This window comes from Nicotiana attenuata, chromosome 12, assembly GCF_001879085.1.
Source record: "Nicotiana attenuata strain UT chromosome 12, NIATTr2, whole genome shotgun sequence".
In the NCBI taxonomy this organism is placed as follows: Eukaryota; Viridiplantae; Streptophyta; class Magnoliopsida; order Solanales; family Solanaceae; genus Nicotiana; species Nicotiana attenuata.
Genome location: NC_032000.1, coordinates 27,936,151 through 27,951,324, shown reverse-complemented (window position 1 = coordinate 27,951,324; position 15,174 = coordinate 27,936,151). Strand labels below are relative to the sequence as shown.

Genomic DNA, 15,174 nt, shown 5'->3' with positions numbered 1-15,174 from the left:
TTTAGCCAAATAGCACAACAAAACAAAAATATTTTTGACACTATAAAAAGTAAAAATAGCAAGAGCTAGTCAGTTTTCGGATCGGTAATTAAAAAGTAGCCAGTGTTTGCAAAATTATTGAAAAATAGCCATTATTGAAGTTCACATGTAAAAAGAACTCCAGCATATTATGTTGGAATATTTTTCAGATTTTGAATAGTATTTTCGTTCAGATTTATCTTTACATGAAAAGAGCTTAAATTTCGATTACTTTTGAACTGTCGCTATTTTTCAATTATCACTTATAAATCTAGCTATTTTTAAATTTCACCCCATAAAAGCTTGGCCAAACAGAACATAAATATAGCCTTTGGAAATTGTAACAAAGAAAATAGAGGGTGAAATGGACTAGTTGGGCAATTTATAGTGAGGTTTTTGCCGGAAACAGCAAGGGTTTTAACTGTTTAAAGTAGAAGAGGGTCTTCAGTCTCTGCCACCAGAAATTGCTCCTTTCTTTGGGTTTGCATGTAACAAATGGAGGGCGTTAGGCTTCGGTTGTTGTTCAAAGACCCTGACATTCTAAGTGACTTACAAAAAACTGAGGGTTTCAAAAGGATTTGGTTCCTTCTCAAACCCCAACTACACCCAACCATCAATGATCTCTCTTCTTATCTTCTCCGCACTTTTCAGCTCCATGCTTCTTGTCCTCATGGCATCCTCCTCTCTGTAAATATTCAATCTTTTTATGTTTTACTTCCATTCTTTAATTGTTTACTGCTTTTGTTTGCTTCAATTCTTGCTTCTACCTTATCATTTCTGTATTCCATGTTGTGGGTTTTGCTTCTGTGCCCTAAGATAATTTTTTTAATGTTTTCTTCCATTCTTGATTTTCTTTTTCTGTTGATTACTCATTTTGTTTCCTTCAATTATATAGTATTATTTTTGGATTCCATGCTGTGGGTGTCTCTGTAACTCCCTCCCTCTTCTTTTTTTTTATTTTCTGCATGTGCCCTAAGTTAAAAGAAAAGGTTGAATCTTTTTTCTTATTCCTTACATTCTTGAGTTGTTTACTGCTTTTGTTTGCTTCAGTTATTGCCTATAGCTGTTCTTTTCCCTAAGTTAAAAAAGAAAAAATTAAACTCTTTTTGTGTTACCTTAAGATTCACAAGTTCTTTTTTCCTGTTGATTTCTGCTTTTGTTTACTCAAATGTGTCCCCTACCTTATAGTAGTAATTTTTGGATTGGGTGTCTTTTTGGTATGGAGTAAAAAAAATAAATGGAAAATGCTTTCCTTGATGAAATCAATTTGTAGTGTTTAGTTACCTTGAATTGGGGAAAACATTTTCCCAGAAAGAATTTTCGAAAAATGACTTTGTTCACTTATAGGCGGAAGTTCTTTTCATTTACAAATATCTCAGTTCTTACTCCATATTTACTTGCTTCAACCAACACTTTGACATCGTTGTTAACCTTTGATACTTGAAAATAACACCAAACCCCCATAACTATTCCCCATCTTCTGGACAAGGGTATATACTCAACCTCAATCAAGCACTAACGTTTTTCACGGAGAATGTCTTCCTCTGCAGCCAAATACACCCTCAATGTTGTGGATTTTCTTTTCTGAGCACTATGGTTCTCATGTGCACTTGATTAGTTTGCATTGTTTCTGTAACCCCCTCATTCTGTTCTTGAGTTGTTTCCTCTTGATTACTGCTTTTGTTTGCTTCAACTCTGGCTCCCAGTTATCATTATTTGATTCAATGCTGTGAGTTTTCTTCTCTGGTGTGCTTGGTTAGTTTGTGGTGTTGAGGGGAACTGAAAAGAACATTATCTCTGGTTTGGGCTCACTTTCTTGTCATTTCATGCAGATGGATGGTTTTGTCTTGCCTCCTTTTGAATCAACACATATTTTGAAGGACAAAGATGTAGTCAGGTTTTGCTTGATTTTTGATTTGTCTCCCGAGGTTTCTCTGTTTCTCATGTAGATTGAACTGCTCTAATCTGATATTTTTGCTTTAGTGTGGAGAAGAAAGGAGGCCATTTAGCTGTCGACGGAAATAATGGACAAAAGGTGATTTTAGCTGTCGAAGGCAATGATGGTCCCAATGCAGTTGAGAATCTCCAAATTGTTGAGAAGCAACCTGAAATAGATGGACCACTGTTATTGGCAAATGAAGCGTTTGGCCATGAATCTTCTGATAGTGAAGATGAGTCTTCTGACAGTGAAGAGTCTGAAGATGATTCTGAAAAGGAAGAAGAGGCAGAGCCAAAGGAAGATACTTCACACCGGGAAAATGCTACAATTTCCAAGAAAAGAAAAGCATCAGATCAAACGCTTCCTAGCTCAAAGTAATTCTTGATTTCTTGTTTTGGTGTTTCTAAACTTGCCTAGATTTGTGGCTTTAAAAATGACTTGTTGAATCCTTTGTTCATCATAGGAAAAAGAAACACAGTTCTGATGTTAAGGAGAAGCTTGATGAGCAGACCAAGAAACTACAAGATCTTACTAGCAAGAAGCAGAATAGATCTGATACAAAAAACAAAGATATGGAGAATAATAGAGGAAATGCTGAGAGTAGTGAGGACAATCCTATTACTCCCAGCACGAAAAAGTATGTCCTTTGGAAGCTGTAATCCCTTTCTATGAGTTATTACGGCAGTATATTTTTTGGTTTTATATGTTCTCTTTCTGCTAACCTTCTTGGTGCATTACTTTTGTACCTGGCTCTGTGCTTGCTTCTTGATTGAGGATCCATTTCCTTCGTATAGTTTCAAATACTAAAAGATAATTAAAGGTATTGACTCTCTTGGTTTAGTTTCTGGCTTTGATTATGTATGCTCTTTGCTGGTTGCTCTGTTGTATAGAATATGATGTTTTTTTGTGTTTGGACTTTACAGTTCTATTTAAAAGGCAAGAACCCATTTTTCCTTCCATGTTCTGCAGGTGAATATTTTGAATTCTTTTTCTTCTCAATATACTTCAAATTTCATCCGAAATTCAACTTTTGGTTGTGGTGGCTTGACAAAGTTAATCTGACATTATCATGCAAAAGGGGGTAATCTGAATTATAAAGTACAATTTGACATTCACGTTTAAAATTGAGAAATTGCTTACCCCTTGCTGTGGAGACCTCTTCTCTTTCGTGCAATGTTTACCTTCTCTGACTCTTGGCTGGTAGAGGCATTTGCAAGTGCGAGTTTTATCTCTTTCTTTATCTTGCATAAATGTATTTGATGTGTCTCTAGCTTGTCTCAAAAGTTCTCTCTTTTTATAGAAATTACGAGGTTCAAAAAAGCAGTGTGGAGAATATAGAGACAACAACCCCCAACTCCGATGCAACTAAAAAAAAGGTTCGTAATATTTTGTTACCTTCTCAAAAGAAAAAAGGTTCATAAAATAGCTGTCTTTTCCCATCCATTTTCTGTTTACATAGAATTCTTTACACAATTGCTTCTATTGGTCAGCAGAATTTGGAAGAAATAGTCATAAACTTTGAAAGATTAATATTTGATCTTCACTAGACATGAGATGCTTCCATTGGTAATTCCGTAGTTTGCTGCCTTGGAATTAGTTTTCTAAATATGTTACCTTGCTGCTACTTGTTATCAGTACCCCGTACCCCTTTCATATTATCTGTTGCTATCTCCGATGTAGTTTTCTAATTATTGTTTTGCTATTACTTGCTATCAGGACTTCTCTCACCTTCTTTAGCCGAGGGTCTATCGGAAACAGTCTCTCAGCCCTTCTAGGGTAGGGGTAAGGCTGCGTACATCCTACCCTCCCCAGACCCCACTTGTGGGACCACACTGGGCTGTTGTTGTTGTTACTAGACATGAGATGCTTACATAGAAAGGCGAGATATTGCAATGATTATTTACATGGGGCACTTGCTCTCAGTCAAACTCACACAAGATTGATAAGATTCTATAGTAGGAGGATTACTCAATTCCTATGCTTGTGTGTTGTAGCAGGCTAGCTGGCCAGACACCATCAGTGGAAAAATTATATTGCAACGTGTACTTTTTTGGGTTTCAGTAAGCTAAAGATTTCATACCAGCAGTAAGTGGTGCTGGTATTACAAAAATGTACCTCCTCCTTTATCCTATCATATAACAAGTCTATAAATTCTTCCATGTTCCTAATCAGCAATAAAAGACATTTACATCAGAGGCCTAATACGCTGAGACACTTGAACTTCAAAGGGTGACCTGCGGTCGTCATTCCTTGGCCTTCCGTTCCACAAAAACCATGCTATACACTATACAGGATGGTGTATTCTTCCAAATATTCTTCAGCTCCTTTGTGAGCTTGCATCCTTGCCACCAATGAAACAGGTCCTGAGTTATTTTAACAAAGCAATGACACAGGTCCTTCCTCAATCAACAATCGGTAAAACTAGATCCCTCAGCTGACAAGTCACCTGACAAGTCACTGTGCATTTTGTAGTAAAAAATGATCATTGTCTTCAATACCAATTCCACTGCACAACAGCAGACCCATTTCTCTGGATAATTTCGAACCCGTTTAAGCTTTTCAATTGTAGCATTCCATATTGCACTGTGTACTTTTTAATCAATCAAACGGCTCAATCCGAAACTAGTTGGTGTTCGCGGTATGGATCTTCTGACTCCATTCAGAGGATTCATCATAGATTGATTTAAATTGTGCTGGCATTTTGTACAACAACAACAAACACAGTGTAATCCCACAAGTGGGGTCTGGGGAGGGTAGTGTGTACGCAGACCTTACCCCCACCTAGAAGGTAGAGAGGTTGTTTCCGATAAACTAAAAAGATTATATTGCATTGTGAAGTTAGTAAAATACTAGTGTTTTTGGCTAGTTGGAACTTGGAAGTTGTTAATGGTTTAAGTTACTTTATTTTGTATATTAGCATCGACTTGTGCACATTGATAAATACCTTGACTTGTCCAGAAAACGAAAATTCAGGGTGAATTGCATTTCTCAAATTTGCTTTTGAAGATCTAACTTAATTGTCTTCAAGTACTTAACTGTCAATTCTTTCTGTCAGGGTCCTAGTAGAACTGCCAGGAGAAAAAAGGTTAAAAGGCAATGGTTGCGAGAGATGGCCAAAATTCAGGAGAAGAACGCACTTGTTGAATCGGAAGGACTGGTAAGTGATCAAATGGCGCAGATATGCCAACTATTACTGCCATTTTTTTTAAATAAGGATGCCAACTATTACTGCCATACAATGTAACTTTTGTTGGGTAAATTCTTACAGCGGAACTGGAAAGAATTGCAAGCTAAAGCTCGAAGAGGAGAGCCTAGCTGCCAACCAGAGGGGCGAGTGACTGATGAGGCTAATGGCCAACCAAAGGGACACGTGAGTAGTAATATATTGATAAAACTTACATTCCCGTTGCTTCTATTTCATGTGCTGGAAACTTAAATCACAAACGTTGCAGCGAAATTGGAAGCAGCAGAAAACTAAAGCTAAAAAAGAAGAGGTAACTGGCCAACCAAAAGGACTAGTGAGTGATCTAACATAGACAAATCTTTTATTTCTACTTCTGTTTTTGTTGACAACACAGTCTCACGTGTGTAGTTGCATTGGAAGCAATTTCACGGTGAAGATGAGAATAGAGATACAGACCAAGAAAAGCATGCAGAAGAAAAAAGCAAATCGTCTGGAAAATCATGTCAAAATAGTGACACAGAAGATGACGTTGTTCCAGTTGAGATAAGACCTGGTCATATTCGCTTTGAACCTCTGGGAAAAGGTATTGCGCCCCTCTCTGTTTTGATTACACGTTCTTGCAATACACGCATATTTACCTGTAGCTCTTTCCCACTTCAGTAACTATTACACAATCTTGTATTTTATCAAATTATAAGATGATTGATTGTGCTGAAAAGTTGAAGTGGGTCATAATTTGGTACTTGTAGTTGGGAATTGGCATTAATCTTTGTTTTCTGTCCGCGCCAAGGGAATAGATATAACATGCTCAAATTTGGTGTGGCATACTGATTGGTGCAGTGGGCCTTGGTTTAGTACAACTCGTGGATTCTTATCAGTTATTGGTTTTCCTCGTTCGCTAGTCTTCTTTTTCCCTCCCCCTCTTTTTTCTTGGTGACGGGTTCTAGATTATGTATTAATTCCTTGCCCACTCTAAAATATGAATCTGATTCAATGGTGTCAGTCTTGCATCTTCTTAATTTTTATGGAAAAGCTCTAACATAAATCTTCTGGCTGTTGCAGAACTAGTTTCGAAGCAGAGTCAAGTAGAAGTGGTATGTTTTGCTCAAATTGTACTATGATGCTCCTTTTTCTTGATTTTTCCTTGAAACTCTGTGTCTTATTCCGAATGAAAAGTTTTAGATCTTGAAATCCAAGTTTTTGAGCATACCTTTTCTCAAGAATGTGTTACGGATAGTCCCAACATGTCAAGCAATTACAATTTAACTTCAGATCGCTTAAAGGCTTAGTGGATGGTTAGCTGAAAGATGCACCAAAGAGGGAAATAAAGGGGAGGACTCATGCATATTCATCAGTTTTTACTTTTTCATGATGAACATGGAATTAAATGAGATTGTGCTACGAAATAAAGTTATGCAGCTATACTTTGTGGAAGCTCACATAATGCTATTAGTGTTATTGATTTTCACCATATTTCAGATGTTGTATTATTGTAACAACTGGAGAAAAGAAAATACTTTGGCAACCGTAGTTTCATCCAATTGAATATTCGTGTTGTATCTGTCATAATCATTATCGGTTTTTCGTTAGTGTTTCATGGTTGGTGGATATTTCAGAAGTGCTTCACTAACTATTGTAGCATAGACATGTTTATCCTTTACAAAGTAGTGACTATCTGCTGTGATAGGTATCAATAATCTTCAGTAGGATGCTTGATCCTCCTTTTCCTTTTTTCTTCCATTCTCTTTAGATGTGACGGCGCAAAAACCAGAAAATTGGTTGCCTTTGTAAAACTTATTTGATACATTTGCTGCTGGAAATTGCACCATCTTTGATTAGCATAATGATATAGGTTACAGTGTGGGAGACAGGGCTAGTTGTAGGCATGTTGTATGAAATGAAATATATGCACTTAATGGGATAACTTTTCTTTTTTCAAGTGATGAATTTCCATATCATGTGCAGGAAAGTTTCAGGTGGAATGGCATGATGAGCAAGAAAAAGGGTCAGAAATGGGGCCAAGAGAAAGTCTCATTTTCCCAAAGGAATGATTCTCCTGGTTCAAACAAAGAACGTCCTGAGATGATGAATCGTGAGAGACAGAGATGGGGCCAAGAGAAAGCCTCATTTTCCCAAAAGAATGATTCTCCTGTTTCAAACAAAGAACGTCCTGAGGTGATGAATCGTGAGAGACAGAGATGGGGCCGAGAGAAAGTCTCATTTTCCCAAAACAATGATTCTCCTGAGATGATGAATCAAGAGAGACAGATATGGGGTCAAGAGAAAGTTCCATTTTCCCAAAACAATGATTCTATCGGTTCAAGCAAAGGACATCCTGAGATGGTGAATCGTGAGAGACAGAAATGGGGTCAAGAAAAAGTTTCGTTTCCCCAAAACAATGATTCTCTAGGTTCAAACAAAGAACATTCTGAGATGGTGAATGGTGAAAAAGAGCCTCATTGTCATGAATCAGTTGACTTCAATACACTTCCTTTTCTTTCTGGTGTGCCCAAGGTTTGTTCTTGTATTCAATGCATCTGTTCCACTGATATATTTGGTTAATTGAGACTCACACGACGCACTCAGAGTCTAGTATTTATTGATTTGAGTAACACGCAATTTTAGTATTTAGACAAACTGTTCTTCAAATTTGGCAGGAAGGTCTTGTGATTGCATACCGGTTGCTAGAGTTATCATCAACTTGGACCCCTGAAGTTTCCTCCTATCGGGTATATAACTTATCTCCATCATATTATGCACTTCTGATTGATAGGCTCATGATAGTAAATTTGATATTCCCTTCTGTCATATAGATTGGGAAAATATCGTGGTGTAATTCTGAAGCAAATAGAGTTCTGCTGATACCAGTAGCTGAATTTCCAGTCATTTTTAGTGAGGATGAGTCTTCAAAGCAACCAGATAGCTCTATTTATAATGAAGACGGATCTCTGGAGGTACTTCAGTGAAAGTTGGCTGACTCACTCCTATGCGTGTCATCTGTGTTATTGTTATGCATATTTTGAGTGTCAATACTAAACCACATCTTTTTTGCAGATAGATTTTTCAGCACTTCTTGAAGTGCGTCTGCTGAAAAATGGTACTCCAGACTCAGCAGGAGTTCCTGGTCGGGTTATTGAAGGTTCTGCTGCCAATGAGTCCACTCCAGTGATTGAAAGCAGTAAAAAGAAAACTGAAACCCCATCTGCTGGTAATTTTCATTGTTTTTCCCATGCTTAAGGAATGGTATTGTTAAAACATGAAGTGCATGTTTTTTTATCCTTTTCTTTTGGGACCTTATATCTGACTGTTGCAGGTGCTGCAGAAGTAAACAATGGGAAAAAAACACAATCTACCCCTTCAGGTGTGAACGACTAATGTTTTACCGATTACTGATTTATGAATTCATTATTGTAGTTTAATTTCATAGCTAGATCATGACGACCAGTTTCTCTATGTGATTTGCAGGAAATGGCGGAGTGAACCTGTGGGAGCAATTCAGCGAAACTCTAAAGGCCAAGAAGACAGAATTATCTCAGGAAAGTAGTTGGGATAAGCCGAGTTCTGGGAAGAGCTCGTGGTCATATCGATCCATGAGAGGCGGTGCGCTGGGCCCTACAATGGCCATCCTAAGATCCCAAAACAAAATATGAGATGAAGTTGAACTTGCATATATGTTAATATGCTTCATTCTCTAATTTTGAAAAATTGTCACTAATGAAGAGAATGAACTATGTTTTAACTTGTCGATTATGAACGTATCCGGGGAAGTTTTATGTAGACTGTTTCTTAAATTCTAATGAGCTTTGTTGTAAAGGAATTCAAGGATGTGAATAGCCATTCACATCTGCATTTCAGATACACTTTGTTAGTTTTGGTGGACATAATATCCACTTCTCCGTATTCCTACTGTTCAACGGATAGTAGTTAGGTGTTCTTGGAGAGAGATTTTGTATCTCCGTGAGTGACTTCGAATGAGTGTTTCAATTTGAATATCCAAGTTTAGTAATTTGCCGATAATGGTTTGACCCTAAGTATTTAACCAATACAGTATAATGCGAAAGATGGGCCGAATCGTGCGTGTAAGTGTTCAAGAAATTTCATGTTACTTCATTCGTTTTAATTTATGACACCTTTTAAAAAAAATTATATTTCAAAATAATTCAATTTTGAACTTTTTATTTTACGCATTTTTATCGAGAAATTTTTATAGCTACACAAATATAATTATCCTGCAAAGCTTTTATCCTTTAAGCTTTTAAAACCAAATGTTCTTTTCTTTTCTAAACTTTTTGTCGAGTTAAACTACCTTGTATAAATTGATACGGAAGAAAAAAAAGTAGCTATTTCTATTCTCACGGAGGAAAGAAAGATTAGTGAAATCATGCAGTTAAGTGTCCAAGAAATTTCATAACTATTTCCACTAGTGTCATCCCCAAGTATCGCAATATTTGCAAGAGTTTGGCATTTGAAAGAAAGACACCCTTGACTATTTCAATTACGCAGTATTTATGGTTCAACTTTTTGCTTAGCAACTGGCATTCGAGGTTTTTAACTTTTTATGTGATTGTAGGTACCATTTTCTTCGAGCCTTGTGGTATTTGCCAATTTTATGTGAAATATTGGTTCACTCACAATTGCAATTTGCTTTTTACGTGAATTCATGTCAAAACACAATTAAAATATGAAGAATTAATCTAAATAATCGCCCACCAATCGCTTAAACTAAAAATATCAACTAAACTAAAAATAGCCGGAGATGTATAACAATAATAATACGTGTATAACTGTGTATAATTTACATATATCGGCCAAAAAGATAAGCAATAAATCCAAAAAATATTTCAATTTCAACTTTAGATACTCTCTCTCTCTCTTTTTTTTTTTTTTTAAGTTCAATAAAACATTGTCCAAACACCTCGTAATATCAGTAAAGAAATGCTAAATAATCACTCCTTGAAATTTCCACAAGGAAGAAACAGTTGATATCTTAGTTACCAGTTAAATAAAAAGAATGTCTAATAAAATATCTTACAATAGGCATGTAAATTCCAAGATTGAATTAAGGAGCTTTGGTCCTAGATTGAACAATTTATGATGAAAACATAAAAGAGAATTTGGGGTATGTAACAATGCTAAAAGTTCCACACACATATTGGTGGTGAGTGTACTAGGAACAGGAATAAAGGAGCAGTACACTTATTTTCAACAAAAAGTATATATATCTATATATACAGCAGCTTGTTTGCTCTTCCTCAGATAAATTTGTATCACATCACACAAGCAGAAACCTTCAACTTTCACTGCCTGGGATGCTCACACTAACCGGAAGGATTGAAGAAGCAACCGATCGACAACAGTGTTCTATCCCTACTACATCTAATATGTCTTCTCAAGTGAGAAACAAGGCAGATGCTTAAGAAGCTGATCGGGTTCCTCACCTTCTTTCACTATCTGCATTCAACTCAAAATAACAAGAATTAAGTTAAAAAGACAAGAAATTTAACTTAAAGCTAGTCTCTCTACATCACTTGCTTGAAAAGAACTTGAATACAAGTTACAAATTTTAAACAAAAGACCTTGCAGATACATGGGACATTAAAGGAAGCAACAACTAACAAATAAAGAAAGAACACGCATTATCAATTGTTTCCCATTTGAACTAATAAACCAGAATAAGTACCTGAACAAGAGAGCTAGTAGCCAGGCCCTTCTGAATAAGAAAACGGCGTCCAACTTTCTCCCAATGGACATGACCATCCTCACACATGGATTCATTGTTGATCACTTGATTTGGACTTTCCTTCCATTGCACATCACGCCCTACCCAAATGTACAAACTATTTTCATCTAAATTCAAGTCAGGAATGACTATGATATAGACGGACTTCGAATCAAAAACCCCAGAAGCCAAGCTTAATTTATGCATAGAAGGCCACTGGTAAAGACCTAAATCAGTTGTTTCTGCAACTACAATTGGATGGTCATAGAAACTGCCAGATACATCGTCAGGTTGAACTCCATTTGGGAGTTGATTGTCAGTAATCGAACTCTCAGCATCCAACATTAGCTCCTCTTTACTAGTATCAACAAAATCTCGGTCATTAAGGTTGTCACACTCAAGACACTTCATTGTATCGTCTCCAAAGCTAGGGAGAGAAAATGAGGATGTTCTCACCAGCTTTGCTGAAATTTGAGTGGAATCATCATTGCAGCGTAACATCATCCTAGGAGGAGGATGACTGCCTCTGCGCTCGGCTAGTGAGGGGAAAGCTTCTTTGTACAGTAAACAACTGTTTGCCCGTCTAAGAGCACGACAGGTTGGAAATGCTTCCTCTGCTGGAAGGGACGTTTCTTTACAAAGTAAAGATGAACTTTCTTTGAAGGAATCATTCTTCACAAAGTTAGGATCTTCGTATTCAAATCTTGTAGGTGAAGGCTGTGCAGATAGGTATGCCAAGTCGGACCAATTAGAAGATGAGGGAGAAAAGGTGAAAGAACTGGAGTAATCTGAGGTTGAAGGTGAGAGTGAGGGGGATGTGGTATCAGACTTTGGTTTATTAACAAGAAAACAAGAGAGAGAATCAAGTGAGCTAAATGAAGGTGATGGCGATAGCAAAGGCTCAGAATCAAGACCAGAGTTCCCCACATCTCTAAAACTTGGACTGCTGGTTGCATAAGAAGAAAAGGAATCTGGTGAATCACACTGAGGACTTGAAGGCGATGAAGGCAAAGCAGGAGAGACTTCTTTACTTGTGTCCATTTTATCGAGTACAGGACTCGCTTGGCCACCAGTATGACTGTACAATTTGGAGGCTGTGATAAATTCTTTCATTATTCCACTGGAAAACTTCCGCCTCAATCTACTCCATCCATTCTCTCTTGCTGGAAGACGCATCTCAGATTCAGTACCTGATAATGGAAAAGGTGGAACAACCCCACCAGCAAGTGCTTTGTAGAAAATTTCAAAATCAAGGTCATATTCACCAACCTTCTTTTGACCAATATACTGGATGATATTATCAGTAATCATGCCTGTAGTTCCAGCTAACAAACTTGCTTCGACCTTGGTCTTTTCTTTGCTGCAACCACCAGTGAAGAAGCTCCCATGGCTAAGAGCACTCCAAAAATCAGAAGGCTCTTTGCCTTCATTGATAATTATAAGAGGACCTCGAGCCTTTTCATAGCGGATTACCTGAAAGGCTGCGGCCCTGGCGTTATCTGACATTACAGAGTCGCAATGCTTCCCAATCCACACGTATATAGCAGAAGGAATAAGAACAAGGAAGGCTCCGCGAGAATCAAATCCTTCAGCCCCTGCCTCATTCAGCATTTTTGGCACCAAATGAAGGGGATCATATGGGGAGTGAGGTGCCATCCTGTAAATTCTAAGCACAGAACTCGGACTCACAGGTAGAGCATGCACTCGTTTCTGGCACTGCAATAGTTGGCAAGCAAAACCCATATTCGGGTTTGTCACTCCTCTTGCAGCTTTTACATGCTGGAATGCATCTTCAAAGCTTAACCCCTCTTTCCACATAAGATATGCAATAACCAAAGAGGTTGATCGGGACACTCCCTGGTAGCAGTGCACAAAAACTCTCCCACCTTGTTCACGAACATCTTCAAAATAATCAAAGACATCATAGAGAATACTCGTTATATCCTCAGTTGGACTATCCTGCAGCCAGAGTGTCTTGTACACGAGATCATCCTTAAAGTATTCGGGACAACTAAACCCTACACAGTTTAAGACATGAGTGATTCCATTCTCATGGAGAATATCACGATTCTTTGCCACGGTGTCACTTCCTAAATAAATGTGATCCACAATCTTAGAGCATTCCTTATTGAAGAAAGCAAGCTTGTCTTTCTTGAACTCAAATTCTCGCGGAGCCCGCTTAGTAGCTGAACCTTCATGGGTGCTGACCGGTCCAAGCCTAACACCTGGAGTAGGGGGATTATTAGGCCATACGCCAAGATCATCCGACCCAGCACAAGGCCACTCCTCAGCAGTTGGTCTGGTAATAGAAAGAGGCTGAAGGGGTGGCAAACAAGCCCTTGCTTTACTATTCCATTGTGGTTTGGCACTGGACTTAGTAGGGGACCTATCAGACCAGGAAACAGACCGTGCATACGTTTTCCGATTGCCACCAGGTACCCTGTCCTTCTCATCTACCCCCAACATTTCTAGACATCAAAATAACCAATCACAGCCATATAGGGTTTGGTCTAGGAAGGCTCAATTAGTATCCAAGTCTCAACTGAAATTCAAGAAATCCAATGAGAACCCAGCTGAAAGAAACACAAAGAAAGCATCAAAAGTGAACTTGAGGTAAAGAGATCAAATTTTTATCTAAAATTCAAGAAATCCTCATTCTAGGAAAAGTAACAAGAAGCACAAAATGAAAATGCCCTTTCTGTGGCTGCTCAAAGTTGAAAACATCAAAAGTGAACGGTGAGGTGAAAAAGATCAAATTTTTACCTATAATAAAATTTCCTTTTTTGTGGTTGCTCGGAGTTGAAAAGAAACAAACCATTCAAAGATTCAAACTTTATGACAATTTTCCCCCACCTAAAACCCTTGAACATTTCTCCAATATTTTTTGCATGCTTAAAGCACAAAAAAAAAAAAAAAGAGCAAATCAAACACAAAAGACGACTTGGTAAAAGAACGGCAATTATGGGGGGACAGGAATTCAACGAAAAACAACACAACCCACATAATAAAAGAATAAAAAAAGTGCATTCAAATATTGAAGCTATTGAATTGCATAAAATATACTCCTAATAATAAATTAAAACAAACAAAAACAGTAGTCGGAAGAAACTCACTGGACATAAAAGAAAAACTCTGGTGGTTGGCGTGCTTGTAGCAGACATTTGATTCTTGAAAAATTACTGCAAAATTGTATTTGTATAAATAGAAAATGATTGATGATGAAAAAGAGAAGTGAAGGAAAATGAAAAAAGAAATGGGGAAATTACCAATTCAAAGCTTGTTGAAGAAGGAGGAGGAGGATGAGAGAGAAGAGGAGTCGCCAAACAAAAATGTGAAAATGACAGGCTGGCAGTTTATACACTCAAATACAATCGGTCAAACTGCCATGTCACGCATGATGAACTTTATTTTCTTTTTAATTTATTAATAATCTAGTAATCAAGAATAACCTCATTTGATACAAAGGATAATACAAAAAATTTAGTCCTATTTGTATTTACACCAAACAAATCATGCATTTTGCATAAAATTTTATTATTTAATAAAATTTAATTGATATATATTTTCATTTTAATTTTTGACTGTCACAATTAGATTATTTGATTTGATATAAATATCAAGCGTTTCTTCCGTTCTAATTTATGTTTGATTGTTTGAGAAAGAAAGATAGACTTTTGAAATTTGAGGTCTAAGTAAATCATAGATATTTGTGTAGCTATAAATCAATTCATTAAGGATAAAATAAATTTTTAAATAAGAAAATGTGACATCATTTTTGGAATTGACTAAAAACAATGTACTACTCATATAAATTAGGACGGAGGGAATGTTTTTTTTCCGATACTAACTTTAAGTTTGTCTTTTTGAATTTAGAATTCAAATTTGATTTAGTTAATAGAAATTAATTTTAACAAAATGTTTGAATGTTGAAAACATATTCTAGAGGCAAAAGTTTTAGATTAATATTTGAGAATTTTTGTGTTTAGAAAGAAAACCAAAATGTTTTTCTAAAACCAAAACAGCTAAAAACAGATTTTGCAGTATCAAAATGTTATCCAGAAAAGCATTTTCTCAGAAACTACCTAAGCACGCAACTCTTTTCAAAATAATTCTTCAAAAACTATTAGGGCCATTTGGCCATAAAAAAATTTCATTTTTGTTTCAATTTTTTTTTTTCGAAATCAGTGTTTGGCCATGAAATTTTAATTTTTATTTGAAGATGAATTTCGCAATTTTTCAAAAATTTGAAAAATTCTAAAAAGCTATCTTTCAAAAAATTTCACTTCAAATCACTCCCAAAAATTCAAAAATAAC

The 15,174-nt window shown here is 36.7% G+C and overlaps 2 protein-coding genes across 6 annotated transcripts; one reads left to right on the top strand and one right to left on the bottom strand.

The window, feature by feature from the left end:
* Positions 371-9,075, top strand: LOC109235487 (coilin). 3 transcript variants are annotated; one of them, XM_019401617.1, is made up of 16 exons: positions 371-705; positions 1,851-1,915; positions 2,002-2,331; positions 2,421-2,594; positions 3,258-3,333; positions 5,013-5,114; positions 5,226-5,327; positions 5,410-5,451; positions 5,550-5,724; positions 6,204-6,235; positions 7,107-7,655; positions 7,799-7,870; positions 7,955-8,095; positions 8,196-8,349; positions 8,455-8,502; positions 8,607-9,075. In XM_019401617.1, exons 1-16 carry the CDS (start codon positions 514-516, stop codon positions 8,789-8,791), a joined length of 2,439 nt encoding a protein of 812 aa, XP_019257162.1. In that variant the 5' UTR covers positions 371-513; the 3' UTR covers positions 8,792-9,075. The 3 variants fall into 3 exon arrangements, with proteins under 3 accessions (XP_019257162.1, XP_019257161.1, XP_019257160.1); XM_019401616.1 differs by having other exon boundaries at positions 5,410-5,475; positions 5,562-5,724; XM_019401615.1 differs by having other exon boundaries at positions 5,410-5,475.
* On the bottom strand, positions 10,111-14,200 carry LOC109235486 (protein-tyrosine-phosphatase MKP1-like). Of its 3 annotated transcripts, XM_019401612.1 has the most exons (4): positions 14,127-14,200; positions 13,974-14,039; positions 10,822-13,433; positions 10,111-10,592 (listed from the first exon to the last, which is right to left on the bottom strand). In XM_019401612.1, exons 3-4 carry the CDS (start codon positions 13,324-13,326, stop codon positions 10,518-10,520), a joined length of 2,580 nt encoding a protein of 859 aa, XP_019257157.1. In that variant the 5' UTR covers positions 13,327-13,433; positions 13,974-14,039; positions 14,127-14,200; the 3' UTR covers positions 10,111-10,517. The 3 variants fall into 3 exon arrangements, with proteins under 3 accessions (XP_019257157.1, XP_019257156.1, XP_019257159.1); XM_019401611.1 differs by lacking the exon at positions 14,127-14,200 and having other exon boundaries at positions 13,974-14,115; XM_019401614.1 differs by lacking the exons at positions 13,974-14,039; positions 14,127-14,200 and adding an exon at positions 13,624-13,763.